This window comes from Sciurus carolinensis, chromosome 5 (genome assembly GCF_902686445.1).
Source record: "Sciurus carolinensis chromosome 5, mSciCar1.2, whole genome shotgun sequence".
Classification (NCBI taxonomy): domain Eukaryota; kingdom Metazoa; phylum Chordata; class Mammalia; order Rodentia; family Sciuridae; genus Sciurus; species Sciurus carolinensis.
Genome location: NC_062217.1, coordinates 162,987,176 through 163,003,114, shown reverse-complemented (window position 1 = coordinate 163,003,114; position 15,939 = coordinate 162,987,176). Strand labels below are relative to the sequence as shown.

Here is a 15,939-nt window from a genome sequence, read left to right as displayed (position 1 = left end):
GAAGGGAAATCTAATAAAAGGATAAAAATTCATATTTATTGAGTCAGGCCCTCTTCTAAATATTTTATGTTAGCTAATTCCTCAGCAACTCTCTCATTACTGTGCTTTTATTCTCCCTATTTTTCAGACAAAGGAATTGAAGTACAAACAAGTCAAACAACTTGTTATTCATCCACTAAGTGATAGAGCAAGACTGTGAACCAATGGCCTGGCACTAGAACCTCTCCTAATTTAATTCTATTCAATTTAACGACTATTTGAGCAAAGTACAATAAAACATGTCGAGGAAATTGACTTGTTCTCTAGTTTGTACCCAGAGTTAGCTCCCTTAGGAGTCAGCTCCTAAGGGTTCTCTAATCTGGCAGATTAACTCCCTTATCACTGAATATACAATAACTTTGAGGGCCTGCCACCTGCCTTCATCATGGTAAATGCCAGGATCCCCTCGCCACTCTGAGCAGCATCTGTGGCAGACAGAGGGAGAGGCGGGAGAGAAGGAGGATGCATAGAAAGTGCCAGGTTTGGGCTGTCGAGCTCTCTGAGATCGTAGTTCAACAAAGGCATGTTATGAGCAAGGACAGCTGGGTCAGGAAACTGAGAGGACAGCCTGAGTGCACCCCCTGCCCTCCTCTGGAGCAGGAGGGGAGTGTTTAGTCCTGCTCCCACCACTGCTTTTATCCACAAAGTGCTGCTACAGTAAACTTCAGCTGGAAGGCCCAGGCCTCTTACCCTGCTGAAACAGGGGATTGGTTCTCGAAGGCACAAGAAGGAAAATCTTTGCCACTTCCCACTATAAAATAGATTTTCTTTCTCTTTTTATAGTGATAACCAAATGAAAAATACATTTAGCTTAATATTGGCACAGCGTGCTTTATGACTGAAACAAAATCAGATTTAGTATTTTGTCACATATTGATCTGTGTGGAACTCCTGTGAGCTATCTGTGCCTTAGTTCAGTCTCTATATAAACAATTAAATTTTAATAAAATAATTTTCATGTTCCAAGTAAATAATAATATGTTTGGTTATAGCAATTGATTGACTCAACCTTCTCAGGGCATCTTTAAAGATGACATTTAAAATATATAAACAGAAACATTTTTTCCTGGACTTAAGCTTGTTACATGGCAGTATCTAATTACTGCATAACAAATACCCAAGAAAGCAAAATTGGATATAATCTTCAAAAGAGCTGAAACAACCAGAATACAGAGAGTTGTTTCAGTTACTCTGGCCTTTCAGCAATCCCAGCTACAGTTCAGTGCTCAGCACAGAGGCAATCCATTATTTCCCCAAATGGAAGGTACATTTTTCCCACATACTCAAATCCCCTAGTTTTAGCTGACTGATCATGATTCAAAAATTATTTTCTAATTAAATTCCACTGCAAATTCTTTACTTACTGCTTTAGAAGATTGGTAGAATCTATAACAATAAGCCATAAAAGCATCAGGACTGAGAAGGCTTTCCACATAAAAGCAATGGTCTCCAGCACAGCTACATTCAAAGAAGGAAGCCACATCTGTGAAAAGAATTATCAATTAATTGGTAGCAATTAACTGATAACTGTCAGCATGAGCCATCTCTTAGAGCAACTTTAAATGACAGCTCCTTGACTTGGGCATCCAGACCTCATGTTAAGACTTGGATATTGCATAACATTTATCAAGGTTACATATCATTTTCTTTGTGCCAAATAATTGTGTGCATCTAAGGGATATTCAAGCAGGGTTAAATAAGCAAAACAAGTGTAGATGACTCTGTGCCTTAATACTAACATCTCCAAATTCTTCCTGGGATCTATGATGTGAGTGTTCCTGTGCACACAGCATCTCCACCTTAGACCAATTAATGCTCTCCTCCTCTGTTTCTACAGGAAAGACTCCAAGTCCCTTGAAGTCACAAAACAGTCAGCAACATGAACCAGTGCTGAGCTTAAAGGTGTGTCAGCTAGAGAGTGTGCTAAAGACGAATTAGTTTTGTCATTTTTGAGCATGTCATTATTGCCACCAAGTTGGGATTATTGCAATAATAAATAAGACAGATCTAAAGACATTTGTGCATTCTGAAGTTTTCATAGTTTTCTAATCATTTATGCTTACGTTATCTTATTTAGTAACATCAACATCATTACTGAATGGCATAGACTGCACAGCTTAGGCTGATCCCTGAGAAACTGTATTTTGGTTTAGTATATATGGTAGATTACATTCTGTGATAATGCCCACTGATGAATCACTCCTTCCTAGGTCCCCAACTCCTTTGCAATATCATGTTACCACTTCTCCTGTCAAGAGCCTATGGGGCTAGGGATATAGCTCAGTGGTAGAGTATTTGGAGAGAGAGAGACTGCTTTTCCACCTCTCCTGGATGACATTCTCATCTTGTGACTTTCTTTGATCAATGTGGAGGAACTGACATGTGCAATTCTAAGGCCTCAGTTCTAAGAGGCCGTTCCACATCCATTCTTGCTGTCTCAGAATCAGCTGCCATGTTAAGAAATTCAGGCTAACCAGCTAGGGAGAAAGGCCTAGGGAGAAAGATAATAGGTCATTCAATGGAGATCACCAGTCCCAAAGCTCTGGGCATGGAAACTCTTGGAAGCTTAGCCAGTCCAGAGCTCAGCTAGATGCAATCACATGAGGGACCCTAACTGACACCAAACAGAGTTTCAACAGAGCTGTGCCTGAATCCAGACCCTCAAAACTTTGGGCAATAAGATGATTGTTCTTTTAAGCCACTGTAGCTTGTTATGCAATAGATAACAGGTAGCATAAATTTAGAAATGTAAATAGTCAGCAGAGATCAATAATTGAATTGTCCTTTTTCTTCTTCTCTTAAACAAGGACTTCTCTTATATTAGGTCACTGTAGATATGTAGATATATATATATATATATATATATATATATATTCATAATTAGTTGTGATTTAAATAAGATGTTTTTGGAATATGGTGAACTATTAATTTTAAAAGTAATGGTTTCTTAGTAACAAATGTAATACAAAATAGAATATCTTGAAGTCTTAAAACATATAAAAGGTTGTGGATCCCACCTAAGGAGGGAACATTTATTAGAATTTTTTTAATGTTTTATCAGTACTTGCCTTCCTTATAAGAATTGAAAAATACTTACATAAAGGTGTAATTAAGTCTTCCCAACCTGGCATATGCGTTCAGGATGTGAACACTTAGTTCAACTTAAAAGATGAGGATGTTTCAATTTGTAGAAGTCAAAATGACCACAAGCCTTCAGAGTTCCAGCACCTAAAATAAATAAAAGTACGGTAACTGCTTTCCAAAATCTCCTCTATGCTTCAGTGAAATTTACCAAACTCTAAGATGTGTGTGGCATTTGTGTGAATGACATCAACTAAGTTGGCATGGAGGAATCTAGCCTGACTGCATTTGGAGTGTTGTGAAAAATGGTCCAGCTGGGTCCAACCCTGTAGAAGCTGGATCTCTATTAAACCAAGATTTCTCTAGAAGAGCACACAGTGACCATACTGCTATTTTGGAAGCACAGATGGTGAAGGCAAAGTGTCCTCTCCTATATCGATCAAATCATTTGGGAAAAAGTAGTCATACAAACTGAGTCTATAAACGTGGGGTATGTATATATTGCAATGTCAGAATCCTGCACAAAAACAAAACTGTGTTAAGACCTTCCCAAAGCAGCTAACAAAGCCAGAAAAATTACAGTAGCTATTTTAGGGTCTGTATGGAATATCACATATATAATAAGAATGCAGATTAGAGAGGATTTTGAAATGCCATGTCTGAATGCAGGAAAAATTAATTAAAAAGATAAGGGCTTTTCAATATGTAAAGATGAATCTACAAAGCAACACAGTTAAAATAATAGAATCTTAGTCCTCAGTTAAGGCTCACAAAGTTACACTTTAATATAATAGAGAAGAAAAGCCTGAAGCCCAGAGAGGTGAGTGACTTCAGAAGTTCACTGCATGTTAGAGGTCACTGGACTTAGAGGCTGGATGTCCAAACTCTCAACCCATTGCCTCATGTTCAAATGTTTGGTAAAATATCTAACGATCTCTAAAATGGTGTATCCATTCACATAGCCATTCATTTCTGTATCCAACAATTATTTATCAAACCAGGAATTAGGTTCAGCTCTAGGATATAAACAGTGAGACTTACCTTCAGGCTCAAGGAGATTTCCTTTGGGTGGGAAGGTATCTCAGTCCAGCATATCAGTGCATAGGCAGAGGCGAGCGGAGGAGTGTGCGAGCACAGATAAGTCACATACAACCCACATTGGGGTTTGGATATGAAGTGTCTCCCTCAAACTCCTGAATTAATGAAAGGATATAAAATGATTGAATTTTGGTCTGTAGCCTAATTGGTCCACCCTAGTTTGAATGAACTGAGTGCGTGGTTCCTGTGGACAGGTGGGGCGTGGCTGAGGGAGGCAGACCACTGGGAGCATGCCCTGGAAGCGTGTATCTTCCCTATGGCCTCTTCCCTCTCCCTTAGTCTGCTTCCTGACCCTGTCATGAGCTGAGAAGCTTTCCTCCACTGGGCCCTCCCCACATGATAGGCTGCTTCATCTTGAGCCCAGAGCAAAGGAGTTGGCCTTCTATAGACTGAGACCACTGAAACCATGAGCCCCAAAAACACTTTTCCTCCTCTAAGTTGGTCTTGTCAGATATTTTGGTCACAGTGATGAAAAAGCTAATGAAGACACACAGTCTTGGAAAATCAGGAGATGCTTCTTGTTCAGTTGAAGATGGGAAATACAAGTAGAGAACTTAGGGACCAAAAGAGTCATCCAAGGTCAGATGGTTATTAGCATCCTAGAGGAGAACTGAGGATGGACATGGATTCCAGGTGAGAAAGTTAAGTACATTTGGGAAATTTGGGAAACCATACAGTCATCTTTCAGTATCCATGGGGGACTGACTGGTTCCAGGAGCCCATAAGGATAGCAAAATCAGACTACTCAGGTCTCTTACATAAAATGGTGTAATATTTGTATATAACCTATGCACCTCTTCCCAGATACTTTAATCTCTAGATTACTTACAACACCTAATGTAATGTAAATGCTATGAAAATAAATGTATTGTTTAGTAAACAATAAGGAAAAATAGTTTGTTCATGTACAGTAGAAATACAAGCACCATAGTCCTAACTACATAGTACTTGAGTGAGACATAAAGTAAACAATGCTCAAACAGTTGCTGGAGACTGAGACTCTGTGAAGTGGCAGAAGGCCCTGACAAGTTATGCCCACACATCATTTCTGTCCTGAATTCTACATAGTGCTTGGCATGCAGCAAATTCAAGTTTTGATTTTTGGAACTTTATGGAATCTTTTTTCAATCTGCAATTGGTTGAATTTATGGATGTAAAAGCTGTAGATACAGAGGACTGATTGTAATCAGTTTGCTAAGGCTGGTGTGTAGAGTTCTAGAATATGGTGAGAAATGAAGACAGCAGGAGTCAGATATCATCAGAACTATGTCAAGAAGTTTGGACATGATCTGGCTATCAATGAGAAACTGTTTCAAGTTTGCAAAGGGGAGAGCTATATAATCAGGTTTACATTTTAGCAAAATCTTTTTGCAGCAATGTGGAGACTGGTTCCAGAGTGAGTAGGACCCACTGGAAATGTGACTCCTGACTCCTCTGGAAATGTGGCACAAGCAAGAAATGAATGTTTGTGCCACAGCTCTGGGGTGTTTATTGCCTCACATGCTTGCTGTAAGGTTTGTTTTTATTTTTTCAATATAAAAGAAAAATTATAGATTGAGGAGAGAAGAGGGGCCTAGGATTGGAAGCTTAAGGAACACCAACATGTAAAAGAAAGCAGAAGAAGAGAAACTGTTGAAAGAGCCTGGAGAGAGATGGTCCACTAAACAAAGACAATCAAGATGTGGAAGTACAAGGTGAGAGGGGATTTGGGTCTTAAGGAATGAGGCAGGCTAGGGCATCCTTCAGAAGGGAAGGTGGGGTCGGTGGGGACAGGCAGGAGCCAGGGCTACCAGGCAGAGATGGTAAGAAAGAACTTGAGGGGACTAGAGAAAAGTGAACAGATGACAAATGAACAACCCAAAGAGGGGAGGACAATTAAATAAACATGCATCTGATCAAAGCATCTGTGCTTAAAAAAGAAAGAGGAAATAGCATTTATCTCGCAATTAATCTTCAACTCTGGGAGAGATTTTGTTGTTGTTAACGTTCAATCACTGACTCACGCAATTTTTGGATGCAGACAGGATCCCAGAATAGAAATATTCAAACACAGGCACATCTCAGACTCTGTTTAATCGGGGAACAAGGCAATCAGATGCTACACAGGCTGGTGAGTGCGATTAGCTCTCTGCCCTCCTTGCCTTCATTCTCCTTCTCCATCAGTCTGGCAACTCATCCCGGACACCTGCTTGTGCCAGAACCAGTCCAGGTGGGAAATGTGGTGGCCTAGTTACCTGCGATGAGATGTCAGAAAGGCAGAGAGGAGACTCAGCTGTTTCTTTAGTTGTTCCTTCCTCAGGTCTGTCCCCTGGATTTCCAGTGGGCACTGGGATACCCTTACCCTCCCACTCTTCACCTTGGGCCTTCAAGGCAGCCTACTCAATTGAGCAAACAAGCTTCTTCAGTTCCACAAACTTCCTATAAGCCACTACTGTTTATTTACTAGATGTATTGGAGCCCACCGCTCAGGCAACTGGGTCCCTGAAAAGGGGTCTGTAAGTCTGTCCCACAGCAAATGCAGACTGTAATGTTTTTTTGAATGGATGAATGAATCCTCCCTAAAAATCTAAAAAGGTCGTGTATCTTTAGGGTAGGAAATTATTTCCTACAGTGGTGGAGCATATGGAGATTCATAAATGTCTTGTAATATAGCCCAAGTAGCAAGGTCTATTTTATTCTGTTAGGAAATGTGTAGGTTAGTGTCTGAACCAGTATATAAACCTAATTCACTGTCATGGACCCTCTTTCTGTGGGAAAACACATTTCGCATTGCAAACAAACAGCATTGGTAAGATGGAAATGGCTCACAATCATTGAGGACAGATTTATAATGTGCTTAAAACTAACCTAGATGATCCACAAACTGACCAAGGCAGTGACCTTGGGAACTTTTGGTGATGAGCCCACGTAGACACACTGCCACCTAGTGGTGCTTAGTATAACCACAGGCTCTCCAGTAAGAAGAAACTGCTTTTCAGGCCACCATGCATTCGTTCAGAACCTATTTAGGCTAATAAGGACAAAATTGTTACAGTAAAAAAACAGATTAAATATAATTTTTTAAAAACCAACTCATCTTACCATGAGAGTATCAATAAGATAAGCCTCCCCAGCACCCCCAATGGAGAGATTGCTTCTAGCATGAATGCATTCCAGTGGATCCTTAGTCCAGTCAAAATTAGTGCAGTTAATATCTTCCACTTCTAGAAATACCTGGCACAATGATTCATCATAACCATTAAAGAAATAAGTGTTAAAGAAAACCAGAGTGTTTCAATGTTTCATTTCATATTAAGAAATAATGCTGGGTTGGGGTTGCAGCCAGTAGCAGAGCGCTTGCCTAGCACACATGAAGCACTGTGTTCGATTCCCCAGCACCATGTTTAAAAAAGATAAACAAAATAAAGGTATTGTGTCCATCTACAACTAAAAGTATTTTTTAAAAAAATAGAAGAAATAATACTAGTCAGTATTGAGAACCCACTATATGCTAGGCTCAGCCCTTACATATATATAAAACTTATCTAATCCTTAATGAGATAAGCACTCATGTTATCTTCACTGTATGTCTTTTTGTAAATCATTAATTTCTTATATTAGCAGTCTATTAATCTTGAATATAAAAGAAAAAATTAATTTCATAAAGTTAATATATAAAGTTTTTTCTTAAATGAGTAATTGAGCATACCATTCAATAGATTGTCTCAGGTGAAAATATACCCAAGAGTGATTATAAAAATCTGCTACCATGATCTCTGTGGTTCATAATAAAACTAAATGGGAAATGGATAACTCATTTGAGTCCACAGAATATGGATAATGTGGATAACCAGATGGAGGATTTCCATGAATATGCATTAATACCCTGAAAAGTACGTTCCCATTAGATAGAAAGTATTCATACCAGTATAAAGAGTTTATTTACATCATATATCCCATATGACTGTGCTGTGTTTTTCATCCTGGAATGTAGTTATGGGTGATCGAGTCTGTTCTGAAATATGAGACTTGGATAATTACACAATTAATTGCACTTAACTTCTCTTTCAAGTGGAAGATTTTCATGTAAAATGTTCCAAATTATTCCAAAGTTGTTCAAAATTCTTTTGTTAAATTTCATTTTTAACAACCTTCTCTAATACATTTTTGCTAAAGAAGTAGTTACTGCTAAATATTGTAAAAGTACCAAAACTGCGGGGGCATCCGGAATTCCATCCAGTGCTTGACAAAGATCCTCTGGAGGATGATTGCAAAGGCTCATCCTAAAAGGAATTGCCGGATGTTTTGCTCCGAAGCATGGTGTTTTCTCTGATAATATATTACTCATTTCAGTCTGAATGGATTGCTTAAGGGGACGAAGGGAATACAACAAAAATTCCAGAAAATATTACCTACAATCTGAAAAACAATGGGTCTTTACCACTAACAAAATTAATAATAATTTTGCAACCGTGCAATGAGTCCCTGAAAGCCTCTGGAGAAAATAGTTTAAATCTGCCTTTGTCTCCAACAGGTTGGTTAAATTTTAACAATGGTTTTGTTCATGTGTGGTGGTGAGGTATAAGAATAAGGTTTCATAACATTCCTTCCTTCCTACTAAAAATATATCACCCCTATAATAAACGTTGGTACACAATTACAATTGAGACCGCTGCCCTCCTATACCCCTTAACTCAGCAATTCAGATATTAACCAGATGGACCTAGTAGAGATAGTCACATGAGATTACTTGTCTATTGTTTTAACCACGAGAATATTAAGAATAGTTTTAGGTCACATAGAGTTTAGATATTAAGGAAGTAAATATTGTATTAGTTCACCGAGGTAGTTAGATATTCTTAAAACAATTGTGAATAGGTAAGGATAATCTGTAAGGTTACTGTTTTCTCATAATTTTCTGTTCCTTGTTAAAAACAATTTCTGCCTATGCTTTGAAAACTTCTTTAATATTAACCACAAGATTGTCATTATAGCCTGAAGAAAAATGTATATAAACCCAGCCCTCCCCAGAATAAAGTGGGATTGATTGCACCAGAACTAGAGTCTGTGTCTTTCTCCATCCATCGCCGACGCTGTCTCCCCGCTCCCCGTTTACCGGTGTGGAACCCATGGACTCCTGCTAGGGCTGGACCCCGGCACAAAACCTTATGAAAACATTATAAAACACAATATATAACTTTAATCATAAAGAAAGGAAATAAAAATCTTTGCTTTTCAAAGCAAATTTACAAGCCAATGTTGGAAAGTTTATATCAGAATTTTCATACACCTTACTTTTATATACCACTTCTCGGCTGTAATATAATCCATGAAAATTGTCTTATTTGGATTTAGAAGTATGTTACAAGAGTGGCAGAAATAGAGATTATCCATCTCACTTTATGAGTGAGGAATAGAGAGAAGATAAGTGTCTTATTACATGAAATATAATAAGAATAATTTTATGATTGTGTCAAACATTATTTTGTATTTCTTGAATTTTTCTGGGTTGTTTTTATAACCAAACTCTCAAAGACTTTAGGATACTATGATTTTAAGTTATTTTTATCATGAAAAGAACAATTAAAAGGTACAAGTATTAGCAATTTTATTAGAATCTAGTTGTGCTCTTTTCTCAAGATTACTTTGGTCATCCTGGGTCTTTTTTGGTTCCTTATGAATTTTAGGATTGTTTTCTCTATTTCTGTGAAAAAAATAACAACTCCATAGCAAAAAACAATCCAATTAAAAAAATAGATAAGTTATCGTGAACATTTTTCCAAATAAGATACACAAACAGCCAACAAGATGTTCAACATCTCTGATTATCATGGAAATGTAAGTTAGAACCACAGTGAGGTTAGAATAGTACTGGTCACCTCCTAGACCAGCAAAACTCAGCTTGAAGCCAGGAGACAACAGCATAGTAACCTAGCACGTCCCAAGCTCCACTTTGTCTCACCCTCTCCTCCAATACAGTCAACGCCATGGTTTTTAACTCACTTACTGGCTTCCACTATAAATTTAAACTGTCATCTTCTATTTCTGGTCCATACCGCATAGCCCTTATAACTTGACTCCCACCTTTATATGAGGAAGTTTCCAGCAATGCCGCCTCTGCGTCTCCCTCCCTCTGCCTCCCAGATCTGTCAGCTGCACTTCACTTGCACACTGTCAAGATGGATAACATTCAGATTTGTTCTATAATCATAATTAAGTCTCCCATGTTTTGTCTGTAGGCTGACTCCAAAGAGTTAAAAATCAATTAACAGAATTTATATTATTACAACTAGATAAATATTTTTGCCTTCAAAGTTAACTAGTGTGCTAAAATTGTTTCCCCATCTGCGCTTTCATTGTTCAGACATGTGTTCCCTTCAAAGGAGACTATTCAAGTCAATCTCTTCTCTAATACTTGAAATGCCTGAAATGCTTGAGATCGGTGGCATTTTAGTTTGCTCCCTTTTTGGATCATGCCATTCTCCTGCTGTTTTTTTCTCCTTGGATTCTCCAGTTGTTTTCCTTTTCTCCTGTTGGTGTAAACATGTGCCTTCTTCAATGAGTCTCTAGTATATTAAGGCCTCTTAATATTCCCCCTGCCTGGACTCCAGTCTGCTTTTCCTCTGATGCACACGTATCTCCAGTTCTAATTTGGACTGGGGATTTCATGTTTGGATCATGGCTTTTGAATACAGCCTTTTGGTTTTCCTAGAATATCTGTCTGTCTTTAGTTTTTGCATTCAGTGGCTTCTTTTGATCCTGGTTCTGGACTATATTATTCAAAGTTTGGATTTTGAAAAGAAGATTTTTATAACTATTTCTAGTCTTCTATGCCTATAATTGACCAGGGTTATTTGCCACTTTGTGCTTTTCCATAAGGAAATACTCATAAAAAGAGCATAAATATAGAGGAAACTAGATGCAATGCAAACTGGGCAACATCATAAGGTATTAAAACCATTTCAGAGAAAATGGAAAGATTAAGAGTTCTCCAAAAGCGATGTGCTTGCTATAAAATTAATTGAAATTGGGTCAGCAACTTAACTAACCCATAATAAAGGATATGGCTTTTCAATTATGGTATTGAAGAATATTAAGCAACCATTGAAAATATCCATAGAGGATTTCTAATGATATTTGTAATGGAGAAAGAAAAATAAAATTCAAAGGAAGAATACCAAAATATTAACAATGATGAGACTGCAAGCAGTTTTTTTTTCTTCTTTATATTCATCCATGGTCTCAGATTTTCAATGACTATGAATTACCTTTAGAGGAACAAAAAAGTCACAAAAGGAAAAGAAAGTGTACTTATTCACCAAATAATGCTCAATTTGTCTTATTAATCATAATTAAAATAGCAAAAAATTGGGTTATGTGTCATATGTATGTGGAAATGAAGACTAAGAAGAAGTTATGATTGGAGTGAAATATTGTTCTGCTGTTAAGTTGCAGAAACAAATGCAGGTCACTCTATCACAAAGTGGAATCAGGGAGGTGTATTCATTAGTTTTGCTAGGTTATGTTGTGGTAACAAATAGCCCTCAGATTTCACTGGCTTATAAAAATTAAGGTTTATTTCTTGCTCAGATTATACTTTGGCTGCAATAGTTTTAAGTTGACTCTGGCTCTGATCTGCTCCTCTTTTTCACTTGGGATCCTACTAAAGAAATAACCCTAGTTTTGAAGGTGACGGGCTTGGGGCAGATGAGCAGAATGCAGCTGCTGAACCATGCGTAGGCTCCTCAGGGTGTCCAGGCTTGGCATCTTCTCCTCTATGTCCTGTGGTCAAAGGCGAGTCTTACAGTGAGAGAGAGTAAGTGACAGGGACAATGCTACAATCAACCATGGAAGGGTTTGCAGATGTACATTTTTATATGTACCATTAAAATAAAAACTTTTTGGTGTTTTAAGTTTCATTTCTTTAATTATCAGAAAGTTCGAAGATCCTTTTGTGCATTTGGAGCCACTTGTACATTTTTGGTGGGTGAGAGTTTTGTGTCCTTTGAGCGTTTTTAAAGTTTTTTGTTATATTCTTATTTGTAAAAATTTGAGTAGTGGAGAAATTTTCTACCTTTTACTCAACTATATCTGGCAAATATGTTAATTGTTCATATTTTTGTTTTGTTTATTTTACTTCTGTCATATAAAAGTTTTGTATTTTACATAATCAAAATTATCTGTCTTATTCTTACTGGTTTTGGGGTTTTGTCTTGTTTAGTAAGGACTTCTTCACTCCAAGATTGTTACGAATTTCACTCTCTGTTCTTTTCATCCTTCTGTTGTTTCATTTTTTACTTTTAAATGTTCACCCTTCTGAGATTTATTTTGGTACAAGGAATAGGACTTTCATCTGGAATTTCAAGGCTTTTATTATGAATTCATGCAAAGTATAATTTTCTTCACATCTGAGGTCATTCCCCTTGTTTATTTAAATTTGCTATCATGGTTTTCTATTTTATTGTTTTATTAAGCAACTGTCACATAGATTTATTGTTTCTCTTTCATAATGTACTAACCTCTATTTTTATTTTTATTAAATTCTTCAAGTTTATTTGTTCTTTTCCTAGTTTCTTCAATTCTTAAGTGATTATCTTTTAATATATTCTGTAACTGAAATGTTTTGTTTTCTCTTTGACCCAAGTGTCCTTTAGGAAACATCTGAAATAGAGCACATTACATGATGCTAGTTCTGATTTGTTAAGAACTCATTGGCATATCACTTCTTATTTTCCTAATTTCTAATTTCTGAATGAGTCATTCCTCTGCGTCACTGTGAGCCTTTTCCAATGACAAAGAAAAGTGGGAAAACAGACTCAATACTTTATTCAAGAAATATTTATTTGAGTACATATTTGCCACACACTGTTAACACGGGATTCAGCAGTGGGAAAAATAATCCTAGCCTGGTGGAGAGCATCGTTCAGCAGTGGGTATAGGGCCAGACAGTAGAAGAACCAATAATCAAAATGTGGTGTATGGTAAACAGTCACAGGTGCTGGGAGAAACACACAGCACAGACCGGACAAAGGTGTCCATGTGTTTGGGGGAAAAGGGGTTCGCAATTCAAATCGGTGGCCAGGGCCAGGACAGGCCTTGCTAGAAAGGTGGCACTTGAATTAAGACCTGAGAGGGAGAGGAGCAAATCACATGAACATCTGGCGGGGCCAAAGTTCCAGGCAAAGGGAAGAGAAAGTACAAGATGCTGCAAGGCAGCAGGAACCCATTGTGGTATCAGCAGATGCATTCAGTATTAAGAAAATGAGGCATTTTCCTCAGATGATCTTATGACAAATAAATAAAAATAAAAACAGACCCAATATTTCCAACATATTCATAAACATAGGATACTTTTTAAGAAAAAAATTAAAAACAATAATTTCTAGTGAATAAAGTCAATATAAATCACATTTTGGATATGAATAGTCCCATTCTTTTAAAATAACTGATTATAAATTATGAGCCTTACCTCTTGATGTGCCAAAGAACAAGAGGGTAGCAATCCACATTCCAAGCATCTAAGGTGATTTTAAAAGTCACATAAAAATCCTCTTGAAGATCTTTACTTATAAAGTCACCCCACTATAAAATACTAAGTGGTTTTCTTCAAAATGACATCACCTAATATTTAAACTCTAGGTCCAGAAGAACATGCATCAAATTGCATTCTCATGTCCTGCAAAGTAAATAACATCACCAGGGCGTGCCTTACATCTTGTGATTAGAGATGAAGAATTCCAAGGCTTTGTTATTTCATTATGAGTGATATTTTGATTAAACACAAACTGAATCACTCTTGAAAGTTAAATTAAGGATTTGAGACACTAGGTACTAAGTAATTAAAAGGTATAATTTTCCTAAGCCAGAATTAGTATCTAACACATTTCTGAGTGTAAGCATGCACTTAAAATAAATAGACTCTGATAAAAGATGTTCTGAGTTCAATAAATGAATACTTGAAATCTGCCCCTCTTTCCTGTGTGACAGTAAAACCTTGTGATTATCAGCACTGACTCTACAGCCTAATCCAGGGCCCAAATTCTGACCTGCTGCTTATTAGCAATGTGACCTTGGGCTAGAAAGTCTCACTATTCTTTTGTTTACCTACAAAATGGGGATAATTGTGATTCCTAACTCATGGGGTCATTTAGGTGCTTAAATTACTTATTATATGAATAGTACCTAATACACAGTACTATTTTAAATGCTAATGTTTATTCTGGTGGTTTTTCAATTATGGTAAATTATATGGGTATTTTAGTCAGCTTTCTTATTATTGTGACCAAAAGACCTGACAGGAACAATTTTAGAGCAGAAAAGTTTATTTGGGGCTTATGGTTTCAAAGGTTTCAGTCTGTAGACGGCTGTTTCCATTGCTCTGGGCCTAAGAAGAAGCAGGACATCATGGCAGAAAAGTGTCATAGAGGAAAGCAGGCCAGGATGTGGCCACCAAAAAAAGCATGCCCCTCACCATGGGCAAAATATAAACCCCAAGGACATACCCCCAAAGACCCACCTCCTCCAGTCACACCCTGCCTGTCTACAGTCACTACCCAGTTAATCCCTTTCAGGGGATTAATCCACTGACTAAGTCAAGACTCTCGTAACCCAATCACTTTACCACTAAACTTTTTTGCATTGTCTCATACATGAGCTTTTGGGGGACACCTCATATCTAAACCATAACAGTAGGCAAATTTATGTTCACATATAGCTAACTACACCCTTACTTGATTATCCATAGCCTTCATGATCTACTTTAATGTAATGCAAACTTGCCTTTTTGACTACTACATTAAAGGAATGAGCAATTTGATCCACAGATAGTCTTAGTGTCTCAAGTTTTAAATGCATAGATGATGACTGAAATCTTTCTTTTTTTCAATTTTTTCCTCTTACCACAACAGCATTAAAATTTTAATGATTTATGAGGCACTCTGCCTTTTCATGCAAACCTTGTCACATTTGGCAAGAATTAGGAAAAGAAGAGATTGTGAATAAGAATAGTTCCAAGTCCTCAGTGTTTTATTTGGTTGAAACATTTCCTGGCTCTTGGCAGCCAGTCCACACTGGTTTGCAGACTTTCAGTCAGTTGAGAAGTGGTCAGTCAGCAGCACCAACCTTGGTGCCTGGTGTATTGTAGGTACCCAGAGCAGGGAAAAGGCACACTCTAAAACCTTACGAGTGACTACTGCATATCATCTCCAAGGGCACTTCAGGAATCAGTGCTGTCAGTCACACCTGTAGGATAAGAATGAACAATATAATATATTCATGAACAACGGCTCTCAGGAGATGGCATCCCATTTATGCCTGCATCTAAGCGACAAGCATAGTGTCTGGAACATCCTGGGTACTTAAAACACGTTTTTAAATGAAAAAATACAAAGATCCACAATGATAATATAGGGATCTTTTAAAATCATCTTCTTGTCCATGTTTTCAGAGGACGTTTTAGTGAATCTGTGATAGCACTTAGAATATCATAGAATCATTAGGCATTTACCTATTCGTCTCCTACCCTTGACTGAACTGTTTTGGGACAAGGACTGGTTTTCATTTATGTCTGGGCCATCAGCACCTAGTAATAGTTTTATAATAGTAGGTCCCTGGTCAATATTTGTTGAAAGGAAAAAAAACCAGCATTTGATTTTATTGATCTCACGTCATTCAAGGAAATTATTACTCTAGAGAGATTTTCATTCTGAGAGTTGAAGACCCATACTTTAACAATTGCACTCA

General features: G+C 37.4%; 1 protein-coding gene across 2 annotated transcripts in view; it reads right to left on the bottom strand.

Annotated features, from left to right (window-relative positions):
- Positions 1-10,512, bottom strand: part of LOC124985153 (pancreatic triacylglycerol lipase) — a 97,103-nt gene extending 86,591 nt beyond the window's left edge. Inside the window, exons 1-6 of one of the 2 annotated variants that reach the window (XM_047553599.1) lie at positions 10,282-10,512; positions 7,066-7,228; positions 6,222-6,452; positions 4,162-4,313; positions 3,137-3,267; positions 1,404-1,522 (exon numbers count right to left, since the gene is read on the bottom strand). In XM_047553599.1, the coding sequence (XP_047409555.1) occupies positions 1,404-1,522; positions 3,137-3,170 (153 nt within the window). In that variant the 5' untranslated portion in view covers positions 3,171-3,267; positions 4,162-4,313; positions 6,222-6,452; positions 7,066-7,228; positions 10,282-10,512. The remainder of the gene's footprint in view (positions 1-1,403; positions 1,523-3,136; positions 3,268-4,161; positions 4,314-6,221; positions 6,453-7,065; positions 7,229-10,281) is intronic. The other variant, XM_047553600.1, reaches the window with a different exon arrangement.
- Positions 10,513-15,939: the final 5,427 nt, after the last annotated feature.